This window comes from Callospermophilus lateralis, chromosome 1 (genome assembly GCF_048772815.1).
Source record: "Callospermophilus lateralis isolate mCalLat2 chromosome 1, mCalLat2.hap1, whole genome shotgun sequence".
In the NCBI taxonomy this organism is placed as follows: Eukaryota; Metazoa; Chordata; class Mammalia; order Rodentia; family Sciuridae; genus Callospermophilus; species Callospermophilus lateralis.
The window spans coordinates 148,219,450-148,236,721 of NC_135305.1; the positions used below are offsets into that span (position 1 = coordinate 148,219,450).

The window sequence follows — 17,272 nt, forward strand, 5'->3', positions numbered from 1 at the left end:
GGGTGGACGACGGGGCAGGTCTTTCCCTACGTGCCCCTATTCTGGAGTTCAATGGTGGCATCTTAAACAGACTCAAGCAGAACTAGGGTGCCACCCGGGGCTGGCCCAGGAACAGAGGTGGAGGTGGGAGCCGAGCCAGGAAGTGGCCCAGAGCCTGGTTCAGGGAGGCAGGAAGCAGAATGAGCAGCCAGAGGCCGCGGGTCTCACCTGTGTCTTCTCTTCTTGGAGAAGGACCTGGTTCAGAGGGAGGGGGAGGGGGAGGGAGGGAGGGAGGGGGAAGAAAGAGGGGAGGGGAGAGAAGAAATCTGGGTGAGTTTGGGCCTCTGCTCCCGGGACAAAGGCACCCTGGGCTTGTGATCATGCTGTTGGGGGGTCGGGACCCCTGGCCAGTCCCCCCCACTCTCTCAGGTTCCAAAGAATGTGATGCTCACAGGGCAACCTTGGTTTGCACCCCAGGTTTCCAGGCCAAAGCCTACCCATGCTCCAAAGTTCACCCCAAATTGTGAGGCTGTTGAGGGGGGCACGTGAAAGAGTCCTCTGTCTCCTCCCCTCCCTCTAATCGTCTCTCTCCCTAGTTGGAGATTCCTCTTCCTCCCGGCTGACACCATCACGAGGTCCCTGGTTGCCACATGGAGGACTCGTCCTGTGTGCCGGGTTCTGGGCTAAGCATCTGTCACTCCCAGCCTCATTCGACGTCCCCCCAAACCCTGTGGAGGACCATTCGCAGCCGTCTTCCAGACAGACGCTGAAGCTCAGAGAAGTTAGTTAAGCTGCCCAGGGTCACACAGCTTCACCTATGTGGCTTCTACTCATTCTCTTCTCGCTGTGGTATTTTGTAGTGTTCTATGAGCCCCTCCAGCTCCTCAGAGTCTTCCTCTGTGCTTCTCCAAGCCCTGCTGATCTTCTAACTGGGGGACATGAGGGTCCAGACCTCTCCATGTGATTGTCACCCCTTTTCCTCAGCAGCATGTGAGCAACCTGAGGGCAGGGCCTGGATTTGGGTCACCGTCCTGTTTTGGGAGCTTGAAAACATCATTTATGTTTCATATAAGGGGTTTAATAGAGCTGCAAAGAGGAGAGAACTATTTAAAACTCTGAAGCTTTGTTAATTAAGAGATAAGGACAAATCTCATTAAAGTTGAAAATCTTTTCTTTCTTTTTTTTTTTTTTTTTTTTTTTTAATACTGAGAATTGAACCCGGAGATACTTAACACTGAGCCACATCCGCAGCCCCCTTTCTTATTTTATTTTTTTAATTTTGAGCTTGCGACCGTGCTAAGTGATTGAGGCTAGCCTTCAATTGGGGATCCTCCTGCCTCAGCCTCCCAAGCCACTGGAATTACAGGTGTGCCCAGCAAGATTGCCAGTTGTAATGCTTTAGCCATTGTTAACCAGACATTTCACAAACTTGGGGAGGCTGGCTCAGGAGCAGGGCAATGCTCAGCCAGGGAGGGCTCTGGAGGGGCTAGCAAGAGTATTTCCCCTCCTCATCTCCCTCCATGATTCCCCCCCGCCCCCCAAAGGACACTGCCTTTACAGTGGGGCTCCATGGTGCAAAAGATGTCTGACACCAAATTGCCATTTTGCTAACTGCCCACGTCTCATATCCACGCACTGATTTGCCCACATCTTTATAATAAGCACAAACTCAGCCTCAACCGAACATCCACAGGCGGTGGACATAACCAGGGAGCTCAAACTAGGTTTGGGACAATTCTAGCGACACGGGCCGAGATGTGGCCCAAACCCTGAATAAGTAAAAGCCACACTGAAGCCACTTTGAATCGGGCTTTCAGATGCACAGGGCCAACCCAGATGACCTCCCGCTTTTATTCTGTTAATAATCCAAATTGCTTGCTGCATTGGAAGACGCAGGAATAAAACACAAATGAAATACATAAAATATCAGCTGGACGTTTCCCATTATCCAGGGCCAACCACAGGGTCTGGGAAATGTGTGTCAGTGGCAGGAGGAGGCTGAGACGTGTCTAAGCCCACGCCGCTCCCCAGGCCAGCTGAGGGCTGCCCGTGGGAAATTCGGACCTTTCTTTTATGGAGGAAATGCAACCCTGAGTTTTTGTTTTGTAAAATCTTCCGATGACACATGTTGGCTCGGAGCCCTCTGGTTTATAGCCTTCTGGTCATTTCCCTCCTGTAAACGTGCGTGTGCGTGTGATCAGTGTGTGCATGCACATGGGTGCACAGTGGGAAAGTTCTAGAAGGTGGGTTCTGCTTACAATGTCCTTTCACTTCTGCCCCCACTCCCCTCCCACAAGGGTGGGCCATCCTGGTGGCCACGTTCTCCAACCAGATCCCACCCTCTAGGACACAGGGGGACCCACATGTGAAGCCTTCTCTTGGGAATTTGGAACAGGGAATGTGGACAGTTCAGAGGCTCCTGTGGCTTAGCTTGCCACGTGGAGACTCGGGGCAGGGTGCAGCCTTGTCCCATTACATAGACCAGGAAGCAGAGGAGCCGTGGCTTCTGCCTGGCCCCATGAGCCCTCTATTCCCTCTCCTTGCCCCTTGCCCACACCTAGGGGGCCACTGAGACCCTCCTGCTTTCTTCTAATCAGGCCTTTCCTGGCCTCAGTTGGGATGGGGGACCCCGATCTGGAGTCCCAACTGTACATGATATTAATAAATAACTATATATATATATAATAAATTTGCTGCACAAATGACCTGAGATGATTCCAAACGACATTTTGAGTCTCCTTCCCTACCCACCCGGGAGGCCCCTGTTTATAAAGGAGGAAGGACAATACCTGCGTCGCTTGTGTTTCTTGGAACTTTTCTTCTTCTTTTTCTTCACGGGCGATGCGCTATAGGATGGGGACCTGCGGGCAGGGGAGGCACCTCAGGGGGAGGCTGGTAAAGGCCAGAGTTGGTTTCTCAGGGCCCCTTCCCCAGCCCCTCTGTAGGGTCTCAGGTCTTTTAGAACTGCTCATCAAGGGTTACCTTAACCCCAACAGTGGCTTTTTGCATTTATTTTAAACATGACCGGGTACTTTTTAAGTATCAGCTCATCTAACCCTTCCACCTGCTTCTCAGGTTCAGTTGCTACCGGAACTTTTCTGATGAAGAAACAGAGGTTCTGAGAAGTGAAGGGATCTGCCCAGGGACACACAGCTAAAAAATTGGAGATCTTCCCCTCCCAGGAGGGAAATGACTGGGGACCCACTCGACCTTTAAGGAATCACAACGTCTGTCCCCAAACACGTGCTCGGTGGACATTTACTGAATGATGGACGTCTGCCATCTCCTTTTTGAGAAGTTCTTCAACCCACCCCTAAATCAGGAAACTCCACTTGTCCAATGCCACTCCTTGCCTTACAATGGCTAGATCTCCACTTCTTCGCCCCTATTTCCTATGGGGTCTTCCTTGGGCCTGACCTTTGAGGACTAGGCTAAAGAGTGTCCTAGAACAAGGTCCCAGAGAAGTTCAGGCTCAAGTGGTCCAGACACTGCTCTCTGCTGCCCCCTGCAGGCTTCTATGAGTATTGCATTGGCCGTTTGGTGTGATTCTCCACTAAGAATTTTCAGGCCTGGTTCTCTGGGCCTGGGACACCAGGTAAGCAAGCGTTCAGCCTAGTGAGCGACTGTCTACAGGCAAACCTGGAAATATTTTTCAATGCAAAACAAAACAAACAAAAAAAAACTTTTTTAAAGAATGGTGTATAGAAAAGAAAAAGGCAATAAATGCAAAAGAGCCATTGCCTTGGCAAATATTGCCAAATCCGTTTATCATCCTGGGCATTTGGCTTGATGGACAATGGAGTGGAACCTACTGAGGAGCCTGGGAGTCAAGACCCTGCAGATTCTTTCACTCCCTCGCTGAGCCTTTTTTCCCCTCATCCCTAAAATGGGACTATTAACGCTTGCCGGGGTGGATGGAGGTTGGGAAATCAGGGTGGCACTATCAGCTTAGTGTGATCCTGTGCCTCATGATAGTGACTGTGCTCCTGTTAACTGGTCACTTACTACATGCCAGACACCAAATCCCAAGAGGCAGGTAGCACTGCCATTTGTTTTCAGAACTGGAAAAGCTTAGAGGTGAAGTTCAAGGTCACACAGCCGGGGAACAGGCAGAGAAGAGATCTGCACTCTACGGACTCCAAAGCCCCGGTCACCCTCTTCTGTTCCTTTCCTCATCTCGGTGGGTGGTCTCACCTCCTTCTCTTCTTCCGGGCAGATTTCTTCTTCTTCTTCTTCCCTCTGGAGGAGGGTGGTGGTGTGAAGTCTCTGTCCAGGGACGCACTGTGGAGAACAAGGAGTCAGAGGACCCAGGGCTCCCCTATCCCCCAGCCAGGGCCCTGGCAGCCTGGGAAGGGGAAGGACCCAGATCCTTGCAAGATCAAGGACCCAGAGCAAACACCTAATTACCACCTCAGGGCTGATTCGGTCACACCTCAGATTAAGTGCTTCAAATCAGGACTTAATGAGACAGACGCTGTCCGCTACCCAAACACCAATTGATTATTTAAAACAGAGTTATAGAGGTTAACTACTCCTTAATAGATTTATTATTGAATTTGCAAATGGCTCACCTTGGTAAATAAATCACTTTTTAAATAATTAATCAGCAGTTCAGCCCCCTCCTTCCCCAATCCATCCTGTCCCTTAGTGCCTGCTGGAAATTCAATGGGAGGTGGAAGGTATGTTAAGTAGCAGCTGATTATTAAAAGTTTATTTGCCGAGGTCTAATGTAACGAGATCCATATCTTATACCGCCTCACAAAAACCTCGCTCTTCAGGAATAATTATTTCCCGTGCAATTAAATTCAAATGCTCAGGCTGCAGTTAAATGATGTCAAGTTATCTCCTTTTATAATTGGGGCAGGCTCCAGGGATATATTTTTTTAAATGCTATCCCCATAGCAAAGAGAGAGGGTTTTGGGGGTGGAGAACTGTTGGGAATTGAAACACGAAACCCAATTGAACTTTACTGGAAAATGTAATATTATTATCATTATTTTAGTAGCAATACCACCAGCATGGATGCATTTATCCTGTGCCAGGAGATTTAGGTATTTGGTACTCCACGAAAATAGTTTGAGGGTGGTGTGATTTTTAACCCTCTCGTTTTACAGGTGGAGAAAATGAGTTTCAGAGAGTTGAATGGAGTTTCCAACAGCCACACCATCCAGAATTATCCAAGCTGGGATTTGAACCTGGGTGATTCCTGGCCCCCCCTCCCCCAGCTGCCTTCTCAAAGTTGATTGTGGGGCCCAGTCGTCTGGAAGGTGCCCAGCTCCCTAGAGAACATTGCCAAATGCTGCCATGTTTAATTCCGCTCTAAGAATCTGGATCATTGGGATTAATAGAGGAGTGATAAAATCATCAGAATATACATTAAGTTCTCTGCATCTCCAATAAATGAAGATCCCACCGCCCTAGAGATAGCGTTTCCAAGAGAGTCGCTTTGAGCAGGTTAAAAATAAATGTCACAGGAATCAAGGACATGCTGCTTAATCAGGCTTAATGTCATGAAGCACAAACAACACACACACTCGGAAGCGAACAGGCTGCTTGGGTGGATGCAGTGGCCCTTCCCAAATATTGTGTCCAAAAAGTGTTTGACACAGAGTACGAGCCTAATAAATATTTGTCCAGTGACCAAATGAGGGGTGAGTGGATGAACTAATCCAGCTATGTGTTAAATCATCAGGTTTCATATAAACACAGCCTGGCCGGGTAACAGCTGCCAGGGATTTGAGAGGAAAAATAAATAAATAAATAAGGGACAAATACTCAAGAAACAAAACAAAACCAAACCTTTTAACTGTATGTCTTTTAAAATGAGGAAAAGGTTTCACGGATTCAGACAAATATCCAAACTCCTAGAACCCCAGGGTGCCAAGGGAGCCCAGTTTGAGAACCACTGTCTTGGACTCAAATGTAAGTCATAGGGCAAAACTGAGAAAGTGTTTAAATCGGGGTAGATTTGAAGTCTGTGAGATGGCTTTCATGGATCCAGCCCCTTATAATTCCCCAGTGCCTTTGCCCAAGGGGGTCTGCCCTCCCTGGACCTCTTCACCCTGCAGCGGCCTGCCCAGCACCTGCCAGGTGTGCCGTCACCCAGGGGCTGAGGGGTAGAAAGGCACAAAGCACTCTGGTGTTACATGTGCAGGGGCTGAGGATGCAGCGCTTATGCTGTTACAGACACGAGGTTACGCACAGTGACAGAGCATGCTGTGGCTAAATACGCAGTGGTACCAAGTGGAGCAGCCAGGTTGGTAAAGTGTGCAGTGGTTAAGTGCTCAGTGTGGTAAAGTAAGGCATAGGGTGAGTCCACACAGGCAGAGGGTAAGTGTGCAGTGGTTAAGTGCTCAGTGTGGTAAAGTAAGGCATAGGGTGATTCCACACGGGCAGAGGGTAAGTGTGCAGTGGTTACATACACACAGGCAGAGGGTAAGTGTGCAGTGGTTAAGTCCACACAGGCAGAGGGTAAGTGTGCAGTGGTTAAGTAACACAGGCAGAGGGTAAGTGTGCAGTGGTTAAGTAACACAGGCAGAGGGTAAGTGTGCAGTGGCTAAGTGCTCAGTGTGGTAAAGTAAGGCATAGGGTGAGTCCACACGGGCAGAGGGTAAGTGTGCAGTGGCTAAGTACACACAGGCAGAGGGTAAGTGTGCAGTGGTTACGTACACACAGGCAGAGGGTAAGTGTGCAGTGGTTAAGTAACACAGGCAGAGGGTAAGTGTGCAGTGGTTACGTACACACAGGCAGAGGGTAAGTGTGCAGTGGTTAAGTTCACACAGGCAGAGGGTAAGTGTGCAGTGGTTAAGTACACACAGGCAGAGGGTAAGTGTGCAGTGGTTAAGTACACACAGGCAGAGGGTAAGTGTGCAGTGGTTAAGTACACACAGGCAGAGGGTAAGTGTGCAGTGGTTAAGTACACACAGGCAGAGGGTAAGTATGAGTGGTTAAATACACTCAGGCAGAGTGTAAGTATGCAGTGGCTAAGTAGACACAGGCAGAGGGTAAGTGTGCAGAGGCTAAGTACACACAGGCAGAAGGCAAGTGTGCAGTGGCTAAGTACACACAGGCAGAGGGTAAGTATGCAGTAGCTAAGTACACACAGGCAGAGGGTAAGTATGCAGTGGTTAAGTACACACAGGCAGAGGTAAATATGCAGTGGCTAAGTACACACAGGCATAGAGTAAGTATGCAGTGGTTAAGTACACACAGGTAGAGGGTAAGTATGCAGTGGTTAAGTATACACAGGCAGAGGTAAGTATGCAGTGGCTAAGTACACACAGGCATAGGGTAAGTATGCAGTGGTTAAGTATACACAGGCAGAGGTAAGTATGCAGTGGCTAAGTACACACAGGCATAGGGTTAGTATGCAGTGGTTAAGTACACACAGGTAAGTATGCAGTGGTTAAGTATACACAGGCAGAAGTAACTATGCAGTGGTTAAGTACACACAGGCAGAGCGTAAATATGCAGTGGGTAAGTACACACAGGCAGAAGATAAGTAGGAAGTGGTTAAGTACATACTCAGGCAGAGGGTAAATATGCAATGATTTAAGTACACACAGGCAGAGGGTAAGTATGCTGTGTTAAGTACACACAGGCAGAGGGTAGTTATGCAGTGGTTTAAGTACACACAGGCAGAGGTAAGTATGCAGTGGCTAAGTACACACAGGCAGAGGGTAAGTATGCAGTGGTTAAGTACACACAGGAAGAAGGTAAGTAGGAAGTGGTTAAGTACACACACAGGCAGAGGGTAAGTACACAATGGTTAAGTACACACAGGCAGAGGGTTAGTATGCAGTGGTTAACACACACTGGTGAGGCAGGCTGTGGGTAAGTGTGCAGAAGTGCCTAGTGGTTTTGTACGCAGTAGTTCAACACGCAGGGCCAGGAGTGACGGTCACGTATGCAGGGGCTTAACACACAGTGGCCGAGTTTGCTGAGGTCAAATCCACGTGGCTGAGAACACAGCCGTGAGGAATCCTGGCCCCAGATCCTGACTAAGGTGGATTGAAGCCCAGTCTCTTCCTGGCTCTGGGTCTCATTGTTGTCACCTAGAGGAAGGGAATCAAGGGCAGCCCTTGATTCCAGTCATTGCCAGGATCAGAGGAGCTGGCTTGTGTCCCACGCCCTGCTGGGGCACGGAGTCAGTTTACAGTAAAGGGGCTTCTGTGACGGTCACGCACCACACGCTGGCGTTTCAATGACAGACCGTGGTCCCATTAGATGAGAACAGAGCTGAAAAACTCCTGTCGATTGCCGCCCAGCGCATCACCCCGTGACACTGGTGTGGACAAACCCTCGGTGCTGCCAGTTGTCGAAGAGTGCAGCGTGCTCTGCATTATGTAGGGTACATAATACTCGGGGACAATAACAAGTATGATGTCATTACACTTTGATTGTTAGAGCCAACGCCTGTTTCTGAAAAGAAAGTGTTTATTGCAAAAGAGCCCGCTCTGCTGCCACCACAGATGGTGCTTGACCTCAGATCTCGATGGCACCACGTCCTCTTGTCCTTGACTGAGTCTCGTGCTACTCTGTGCATCTATGGGACATGTACAAAGCACGCATCCTCCGTGTGCGCCGGGCTGTCCCATCTGGGTTCGCGTGAGCACACGCTGATGTTTGCACAGTGACAACGTCTCCTAAGGTCGGATCTCTCAATGACCGTCGTGGAATCATCATGACCTTTATCATCACCATCACGATCATCATTGCTGTGCTTTTTAACCCATCAGAGAGTCCGTCCCAGGGAGAAGGGTGCGAGAGACCCAGACGCTGTGCCTTGGCAATGTGGCCTCGCTGTTCAGGTTTCACGCCCAGAACCTTCTCTCCCGGCCCCATGAGACTCACTCAGCATGTTTCAAGACTTCCTGTGCTCAGGACCCACGGCCGGCACCCGCTGGTGTCCCATCTGGTTGATTCCTCACTGCGACCTTGAGAATGGGGTTTCCATATTCCCATTTTATAGTCGTGAAAACTGAGGCCCCGGGAGGAAGAGGAACGTGGTCACTCAGTTTGTCAGGGGCAGCATCCCAGGGAGAGCCCAGGGCTCTAGGCCTCAGGGCCTCCCCTCCCACCCTTGGGAAGAGGCTGCTTTGGAAGGACAGTTTCCCCTCTCCCCTGTTCTCTCTCCCCAGCCCTCAGCTGTCACAATAGCTTTCCTCCCGGTTTCCTAGACAGCACTCTCCAGATCTGATGTTGAACTTGACTTCTGAAGAGCGAACTGGATGTCACTGTGTTTCTCTCCCATTGAATTCACAGCCTCACCTTTGTCACTGTGCAAACATCAGTCCCATCGCTGAGACTCCGTCGGCCAAAATCTCTGGCTTCCTAAGCCACTTCCTCAAAATGCCGTGACCTTGTCTCCTAGAATCAGGGTCTTTAACTAGAGATCCCTGTGCATCAGCCTCAGAGGTCAATAAACCTTCTGAAAAGGTGCCCAGAATTTTCAGAGCGTTCTTTGAGTGACACATTTTGTTTCTGAGCACAGCGGTCGGCACTCAGCTTTTATCTAATTTTATCTAATTCTCAATACAGCTCAGAACGTCTACCTTAGTCAACCAGGAACTGCAGGATGTAAGGAAGAGAATTTGAACCAGAGGTCCCTGGGTTAATCTTGGTCCTCCTACAAGCTGGCCTCAGTTTCCCCACCTACAAAATGGCATTGACACCCTCCGATTCAACATCAGGAATCTGGAGGAGATTTATTGGTGGGGAAACCAGATTCATTGGCCCAGGACTGTGGCAGGATAACAAGACAGGATTGGCTCCCGCTGGTGAGGCTGGATTACAGAGTGCTGTAAATGGATTTAGATTCTCCAGAGGCCAAAGATAGGATGGTCTCTAACATTGGGGGGCGGGGGCGGGGGGGGGGGCGAATCACAGGATAGTTAACCTTTTCATTAGCATCTGTAGAGTAATGTGTTAGATGTTAGTCTAGGACTTAAGATTAAAGAGACTGGAGTTCAACACTTCACTTGGCCACACTCTGGCCGCCATATCTCTGAAGTTCAATAAAATACTTGTTATACAGCAGGTGCTTAAAAGGTACTTTGAATAACTGAACTCAGGAATGAATACAGAGATCTGGAACTCAGATCTGGGCTGAAATCATGATTTGGGAATCAAAGGCGCCTTCGATCATTAAAATGGAAAGAAACTATCATTTATGGTTAGGAGTCAACAAACTACAACCAGAAGGTCAAACCTACCCCACTTCCTGTTTTTATAAATAAAGTTTTATTGGAACTCGGGTTTGCCTATTTATTTGCATAACGTCTATGGTTGGGTTTGTGGGACCATGGCAGAGTCAAGTAACTAGGACAGAAACTACCATGTCCACAGATCTAAAGCAACTACCGTCTGTTTTTCTACAGGAAATTAAAAAAAAAAAAAATACACTGACCTCTTTTTTAAGGGTCTGAAAGGAGAACTTGTAAAAGAAAGGGAGGAATGGCCAGAGAGGCCAACTTCATTTCTGAATCTCCAGCTTGAACGTCCCCATGGACCGAGAGAGGAAAGAGGAGGGCATCTCACCTTCGAGCTCTGGCAGGACCCAGCTCCTGGCAGGCCTTGTCCCTCTCCCAGCTGTTGGTGCCCAAGGCCTCGGTGGCCAGACGCTGACCCAGTTTTTCTGAAGGTCCATCCTGGGCTGAACCTATGGGGCTGCTCTGGGGCTCTGTCCTGCGGGTGAAGAAATGAAAAAGCATGGGTTAGGTGATGCAGAGGACCGGTCACTTAATTCAGATTTTCATTTTCAGTTTCCTTTGCAGTTAGGTTGAAACTGATAGATTATCTTTGGACAATTGTCTCTGAGTAGTCATTTCCACTTTAAGCTAATCATGACCCACATGACTTCTCCTGCTCTCTCTTCCTCTGTTCTAGTGACTTTGGGGGCCACATATTCGGGAGGATGAAGCTCCTCAATGGAGAAGAAACAACTGAATCACATCAGATTTTATAAGAGAGAAGTAAATCTTACTAAGATTATGACACTCAGATTTTGGAGCTTGTTACTGCAGCATACCTTAGCCTATCCTGACTAAACCATGGGGAGGTACAGGAAACCAGCATTCTACTTTCTTGTCTTAAAACACAATTAGAGGACAAAGCATGATACGATTAGCTGAAACTCTACTTTGACAGTTCCATTTGATTTCTCCACCTCATCTGTACACTCTCATGCATGGTTTCTCTTGACATCATTTACCTGTGGCTTACCCATGGCCCAAAAATATTAAATGGAAAATTCTAGAAACAAACAAATTTTAAGTTCCAAACGTGCACCATTCTGAGTAATGTGATGATATCTTGCATCATCCCACTCTGTCTTGCCCAGAAGTGAATTATCTCCCTTACTTGTTGATCACTTAGCAGCCATTTTGGTTATCAGATCGACTGTGACTGTACCGCGGTCCTGTTCAAGTCACCTTTATTTAACTTAACGATGACCCCAAAGTCCAAGACAATGATGTTATCCACTTGGAAGCTGTAGAGATTTGCTAAGTGCTTCATTGGAGTAAAAAAGCCGAAAGAACAATGAATTTTTTTTCAGTGAGATGCACTTATGTAACTTTTATTACAACATGATTATTAAATTTTATTATCAGTTATTGTTAGTCTCTCACTGTGCCTGATGTATAAATTAAACTTCATCACGGTTGTGCTTGTATAGGAGAAAACAGAGGCTTCAGTACTATCCTTGGTTTTAGGCATCGATTGGGGATCTTGAAACACTTCTGCCGTGGGTGTGGAGGGTACAACTGATCCCGTAAGAGATCACTTAAGTCTGATTACTTAACATGTCTGAGTTCCCTCAATTGTAAAACAGGGAATAATATTAGCCAGTGTATTGTTACATTGTTGTGCAGACAAAATGAGTTTATTCATGCAAACAAAAAAGTCTAGAAATTGTCTTTTTCTTTCACTTCCTTGCAAACCGATTGTCCCTGACAGGTATGAGATCACCTGGGATCTCAGAGCTCTGAAGCTCCCTCCTTTGCTACAGACGTAGGCTCCAAATAATACTGGGGAGCGGCCAAGGAGTCTCTCCTCTTATTTGGAGTCCCAGAGAGTGACAAGAAGTTGCCTAGTTCCTCAGCTTTGGAAGAAACTGTCGCTCTAACTCCTAGCTCCCAACCAGGAGGAGTCAGGAGTTCGGGGGTCACAGATGTATTGGGCACCTTCCAGAACTCTCTCCTCCCTGCTCACCCTGTCTTCAGACCCCCCAGGTCAGACATCAATCAAAAGCATTTTTCGTGCCCCAGGCTTCTGCAGCCAGTGCATCAGGACTGGTTTCAGGACTCAGGATGAACGCGTCTGATAAGCCCCCCGCTCCTTGGGGCCTCCAGGGGAGCAGCCAAGCCCAGTCAATATTGAAGGAAGGGCAGAAAAACACATCCATCTCTGTCAGCTGCATAGCAGTGAATCTCGAGAAGCAGAGCCAGGAGGGACGGAGGTTCTAATAAGGGCTGCCCTCCTCCCCGCCGGCTCCTAGCTTCTAGAACTCCCTTCCACCTTACCCAGCCTCGGTTCTCCCTAGACCTCCCTGCCCCCGTCTCCTACAATGAGAGCTCCATCTCTGTGCCTTCCCCCCCCCCTCGTCCATGGGTCTCTGAGGAATTGGAGCTAGGAATTGTTACATTGTTGTGCAGACAAAATGAGGTTATTCATGCAAACAAAAAAGTCTAGAAATTGTCTTCTCTTGACAAAGCTTGCAGTTTCTGCCTCGCTCCCAGCAAGACCGGCCTTGACCTGCTCTTGTCCTGGCTTAGGTTCACCTGAGTGCATTAACTCCAGTTTCCTGAGTGCTTCTGACGTGGGCACAGTGGTTCTAGAATTTACAACCTGGATGGAGGAGTAGATGATCAACACAGAGGTAAACCTGTGGCTTATTTAATGGTGATCGATTATGGTGAGAATAAAGCGGTATGCAGGAGTAGGCATGGAGGGGTGGCTGCTAACTTGCAGAAAGGAATCAGAGAAGACCTTTGAAGGGAGTAACGATGGAGCACAGACTTGAAAAAAATAGGGGCCAACCTTGAAGCTTGGGTGGTTAAAAATGTGTTCACAGATTCTCTGACGTTCATGCCATCAAAACAAAAAAAAAAAAAAAAAAAAAGAAAGAAACGAATTTCTTTCCCTATGAAGTTGGAATGGGCTTATTAACTTCCTTTAAGTGCACAGAATGTGGTGGAAGTGATAATGTGTGACTTTCCAACTAGGTCACCAAAAGCACTTTCTGCCTTTGCTCTCTTGATCATTCTGGGAAAAAAAACAGCTGTCACTTTGCAAGGACACCCATGTGGCCCCACAGAGGGACCCATGTGAAGAAGTGAGGCCCCCTGCCAACAGTCAGCACAAACATGTCACCTTGAAGTGGATCTTCCCACTCCAGTCAAGCCTTCAGATGTGACTGCAGCCCTGCCCCCCGGAAGACATCTGGCCACAACCTCATGGTGAACCAGAACCACCCGGCCAAACTCTCTTCTCACAGAGACTGTGGAGTTCCCTAGTTGATTGCTGTTTTCAGCCACCAAGCTTTGGAGCCATTTATTGCATAGTAATATCTAATTTCTACCCAGGTATCTGCAGAAAGGGAGGTTTGAAGACCCTTAGGATCTACAAGGAACAGAAAACAAAGACCAGAGTGGCAAGAGGTGAGATCAGAGATCATCTCTTTCGGGTCTGGGAGGGCCTTTGGGTTTTCTGAGCTGAAATGTGGAATCTTTGGAACAGACTTAAAGAGTTTGTCTTACCTTTTGGAGGGATTGTTCTAGAATTGAGGGGCACTGGAATGAGGGGAAGAAAGAGAAGAGCTGGGGAGCCCTTTGCAATGGTTCAGACTCAGGTCAGGGTAGCAGGGATGGAGGCCATGCATTTTGAAAGCAGGGCAAACGTCGTCTACTGCTGGTTACAAGTAGGAAGCAGGAGAGTAGGAGAAGGGCAAGAGTCAAGGATGACTCCAAGGATTTGAGCTCCGGCAGCTGCCAAGAGGGAGCCACTGGTGAGATGGAGAAGGTGCGCGGGCGTAGGGAGCAAGACTCCGGGGACATCTGCTCCTTTTCTAGGATATGACAGTCCCTTTGCTATGCCCACGGCAGCCCTTAATAATGAGCTGTCATTTAATTGTGTTCGCTCACACTGCAAGCTGAGCTCCCCGAGAACAGGACTGTTCTTCCTGCCTCAGATCTTAGGGAGGAAGGCTCCCTTCAAAAAGTTAGAAAGGCTTTTGAAAGGCTTTGGACTAGTGCTTTCATCTTGGAGTTGATGGGAATGGACACCCAGAGACGGCCAATAACCCAACGCCTCCGTCTGCTCAGACTGCCCCATGTCTTCTCAAATCTACAGTATTTTTTGGTACCAGGGATTGAACTCAGGGGCACTCGACCACTGAGCCCCATCCCCAGCCCTATTTTGTATTTTATGTAGAGACAGGGTCTCACTGAGTGGCTTAGTGAGTCTGGCTTTGAACTCACGATCCTCCTGCCTCAGCCCTCCGAGCCTCTGGGATGACAGATGTGTGCCATCACACCTGTCTCTACAGCATTGTTTTTTTTTTTTTTAAAAAGAAGAGTGATCCAAAAGTTCGTTGATTTATACCTGTTTCCTAGCAGAGCCTTGAGTTGGAGACACATAAGATTGGAATTTTGACCTCTTAGAGCATTGCAGGGGACCAAGCGACAAATATATACCAGAAACAATCCTATAATAGACAAAAACTGAGTCATCTGGAGGGTAGGGGCAGCTGGGGGTGGTGTTCCCCGGGCCAAGGGAAGGCTGGGATTCAGAGATGGGAAACCTGGCTGCGGTGTGGTGAGGAGGGAGGGAATGGGGCGGGAGGGGATTCACGCTCTTTGACGGGGTGGATGGTGTTTTATTTTCCTTTTTCCAACAGTGCTGGCTCTGCCTCACCTGGGCTCGGTGCCTCACCTGAGACTGTGTAATAAAAGGGACAGCACACAGACAGCACTGGGGGTGGTGGTGAGAAGGGGACCTTCCATAATATAACATTTGAAATCTTTTTTCAAAATATTCCAATGCTTTGTGTCTCAGCTTTCTGAAAAACTGAAAGAAACTCAGAAGGCACAAAGTTCGAGTTTCCCAAATTTGATGCATTAGCCGAGGCTCCCCAGGAATTTTTAAAAATGCAGATTCCTAGGTCCCATCCCAGTCATAATAAAGGAGTCTTAAAGGGGTGAACCTAGGAATCTGAATGTTAAAGAAACAACCCAGGTAATTCAGCTTCCTATGGGGTCAAGAATAAAGGCCCTGCATGATCTGCCTCAGCCCTGCTTTCAACGCCATCTCCTATGCCTCTCTCTGTCCCTTTCACTGTTCTAGCCAAATAGGTCCTTGCTTTCTCAAATCGGTCAAGCAGTTACCTGCCGCAGGGCCTTTGCTCCTGCTGCCTCCCACCTGGCGTGCATTTCCTCCAGCTGTCGCCTATGTAGCTCCTCCTCCTCATTGAAGCATCACTTCTCCTCTTCACCCACCATAGAAACCCCTGGTGCCTGCTGTGTTATTTCTTTATATCACTTATTGTCATTTGAAACAATCATTTTCTACATTGTTGGCTAACCAGTTCTCTTCTGGACTAGAACTCAAGCTTCATGGGAGGGGGAACTGGTCACTGAATCCCCAGAGATATAGTGTCTGATGCAGTGTATCTTTCTGCTCAGAGCATGTTTGTTGAATGACTCAATGGATGGATGGACGGATGGACGGATGGACGGATGGACGGATGGACAGATGGATGGACGGATGGACGGATGGATGGATGGACGGATGGATGAACTAGTGAATTCTGACCACTGATCCCTTCTGGGAACCATCCATCAGATTCGACCTCTTCTTACAAACAACGAAGTGGGGGTCCTGGGATGAGGTGCAGTCTGGAGACGCACAGCACTTCTGTGGAATCAGCCCGGCCCCCACCTCCATCAACCTGTCCGTAGCTCTGCACCCTTGCAGGGCCTCAAGAAAAATCCCAGGATCCATTTTGCTGAAAAATGATGGCAGCTGCCTCCTTCTCCATGTTGCATTAAATAAATAAATAAGTAAAATACTTAAAAGGAAGGTGAGGTCTTTGGGGGGACAGCTGAAACAGTGGAGTCAGGGACGGCACAGTCCACCTCCCAGGGGGAGGGGCAGCCACCAGTGCTGAGTTCCTCAAGGACTCCCCCCACCCCCCTGCTTTCCTGCTAATCAGTAACCTGGAGCTGAGAGGCTGCTGTCCGTCGTCATGGCAACCGGAAGATTCCCAGACTCTGATAAGAGTCAGAACTGAACTTTCAGCAAAACTCTGTAAGATGTCTGGATCCCCAGCTGCATGCCTGCCGCCCCCCCATCAAAGCCACCGCTCATGGGGCAGAACAGCCAGCCGCTCCGAGCAAAGTGCTCCTTTGGCCCAGGCTAACATCATTTTGGGAACTGGAGACCAGCGATATTGGAGCAGGAAGAGCCCAGATCCAGCCCATCCCCGGGCGGAGGCAGGGGGGTGTCCAAATCCACATCAGAGATGTGCCTGGAATGGCGGCCTTTGGATTCCCAGTCCAGGGCTCTTTCCAGGTTGCTCGATCCTAAGGTCAGTCAGCATTTATCAAGCACCCACTGTATGCCAGACCCTGGGATTGGCGCTTCTTCATCATCAGCTCATTGCAACCTCCCAAAGCAGCCCAGGCGCAGGCGCTGTCCTTCCCACCGTGAGAGCAGAGGAACGGACCCCGAGATACGATGTGGCCGGAACGCCAGCAGCCCTGCCTGCGTGTGAGGATCAATTCAGACAAAAAGAAGAGGAATCTGGAAAAACGCTTTGGAACCACCGGGAAATGATAAGCAGGGTGCAGAGTGAATCCTGATGATTGCCCTGCGAGACAGAACTTGCCCTGGGTGTTGGCAGAGGACCTGGCAGGGTGCGTGGTGAAACTGCGCCCCTCACTTAACCACGGAGCCACATCCCCAGCCCTTTTTAATATTTTCTTTAGAGACAGGGTCTCACTGAGTTGCTTAGGGCCTCACGAAATTGCTGGGGCTGGCTTTGAACTCATGATCCTCCTGCCTCAGCCTCTGGAGCCGCTGGGATCACAGGCATGGGCCACTGCGCCTGGCCGGCCCCACATGCTTGCTCTTTGCTTGCACCCAGGGCTGTGAGTGAGCCACCCTTGGGTCTCCACTTCCAGACACCCTCAACCTGCTGGGTCCCATAGGGAATGTAAGTCCAGACCTTTATTCACACTCATGAGCCCACCAGAGAGCCCAAGGTTCGCCACGGGGCAGACGGCCCAGGGGC

The 17,272-nt window shown here is 49.0% G+C and overlaps 1 protein-coding gene across 1 annotated transcript in view; it reads right to left on the reverse strand.

Annotated features, from left to right (window-relative positions):
* The window catches only part of Srrm4 (serine/arginine repetitive matrix 4), a 142,998-nt gene that overhangs the window by 26,337 nt on the left and 99,389 nt on the right, over window positions 1-17,272 (reverse strand). The window contains exons 2-5 of the mRNA XM_077105288.1: window positions 10,519-10,665; window positions 4,174-4,260; window positions 2,769-2,840; window positions 208-234 (exon numbers count right to left, since the gene is read on the reverse strand). Coding sequence (XP_076961403.1) covers window positions 208-234; window positions 2,769-2,840; window positions 4,174-4,260; window positions 10,519-10,665 — 333 coding nt within the window. The remainder of the gene's footprint in view (window positions 1-207; window positions 235-2,768; window positions 2,841-4,173; window positions 4,261-10,518; window positions 10,666-17,272) is intronic.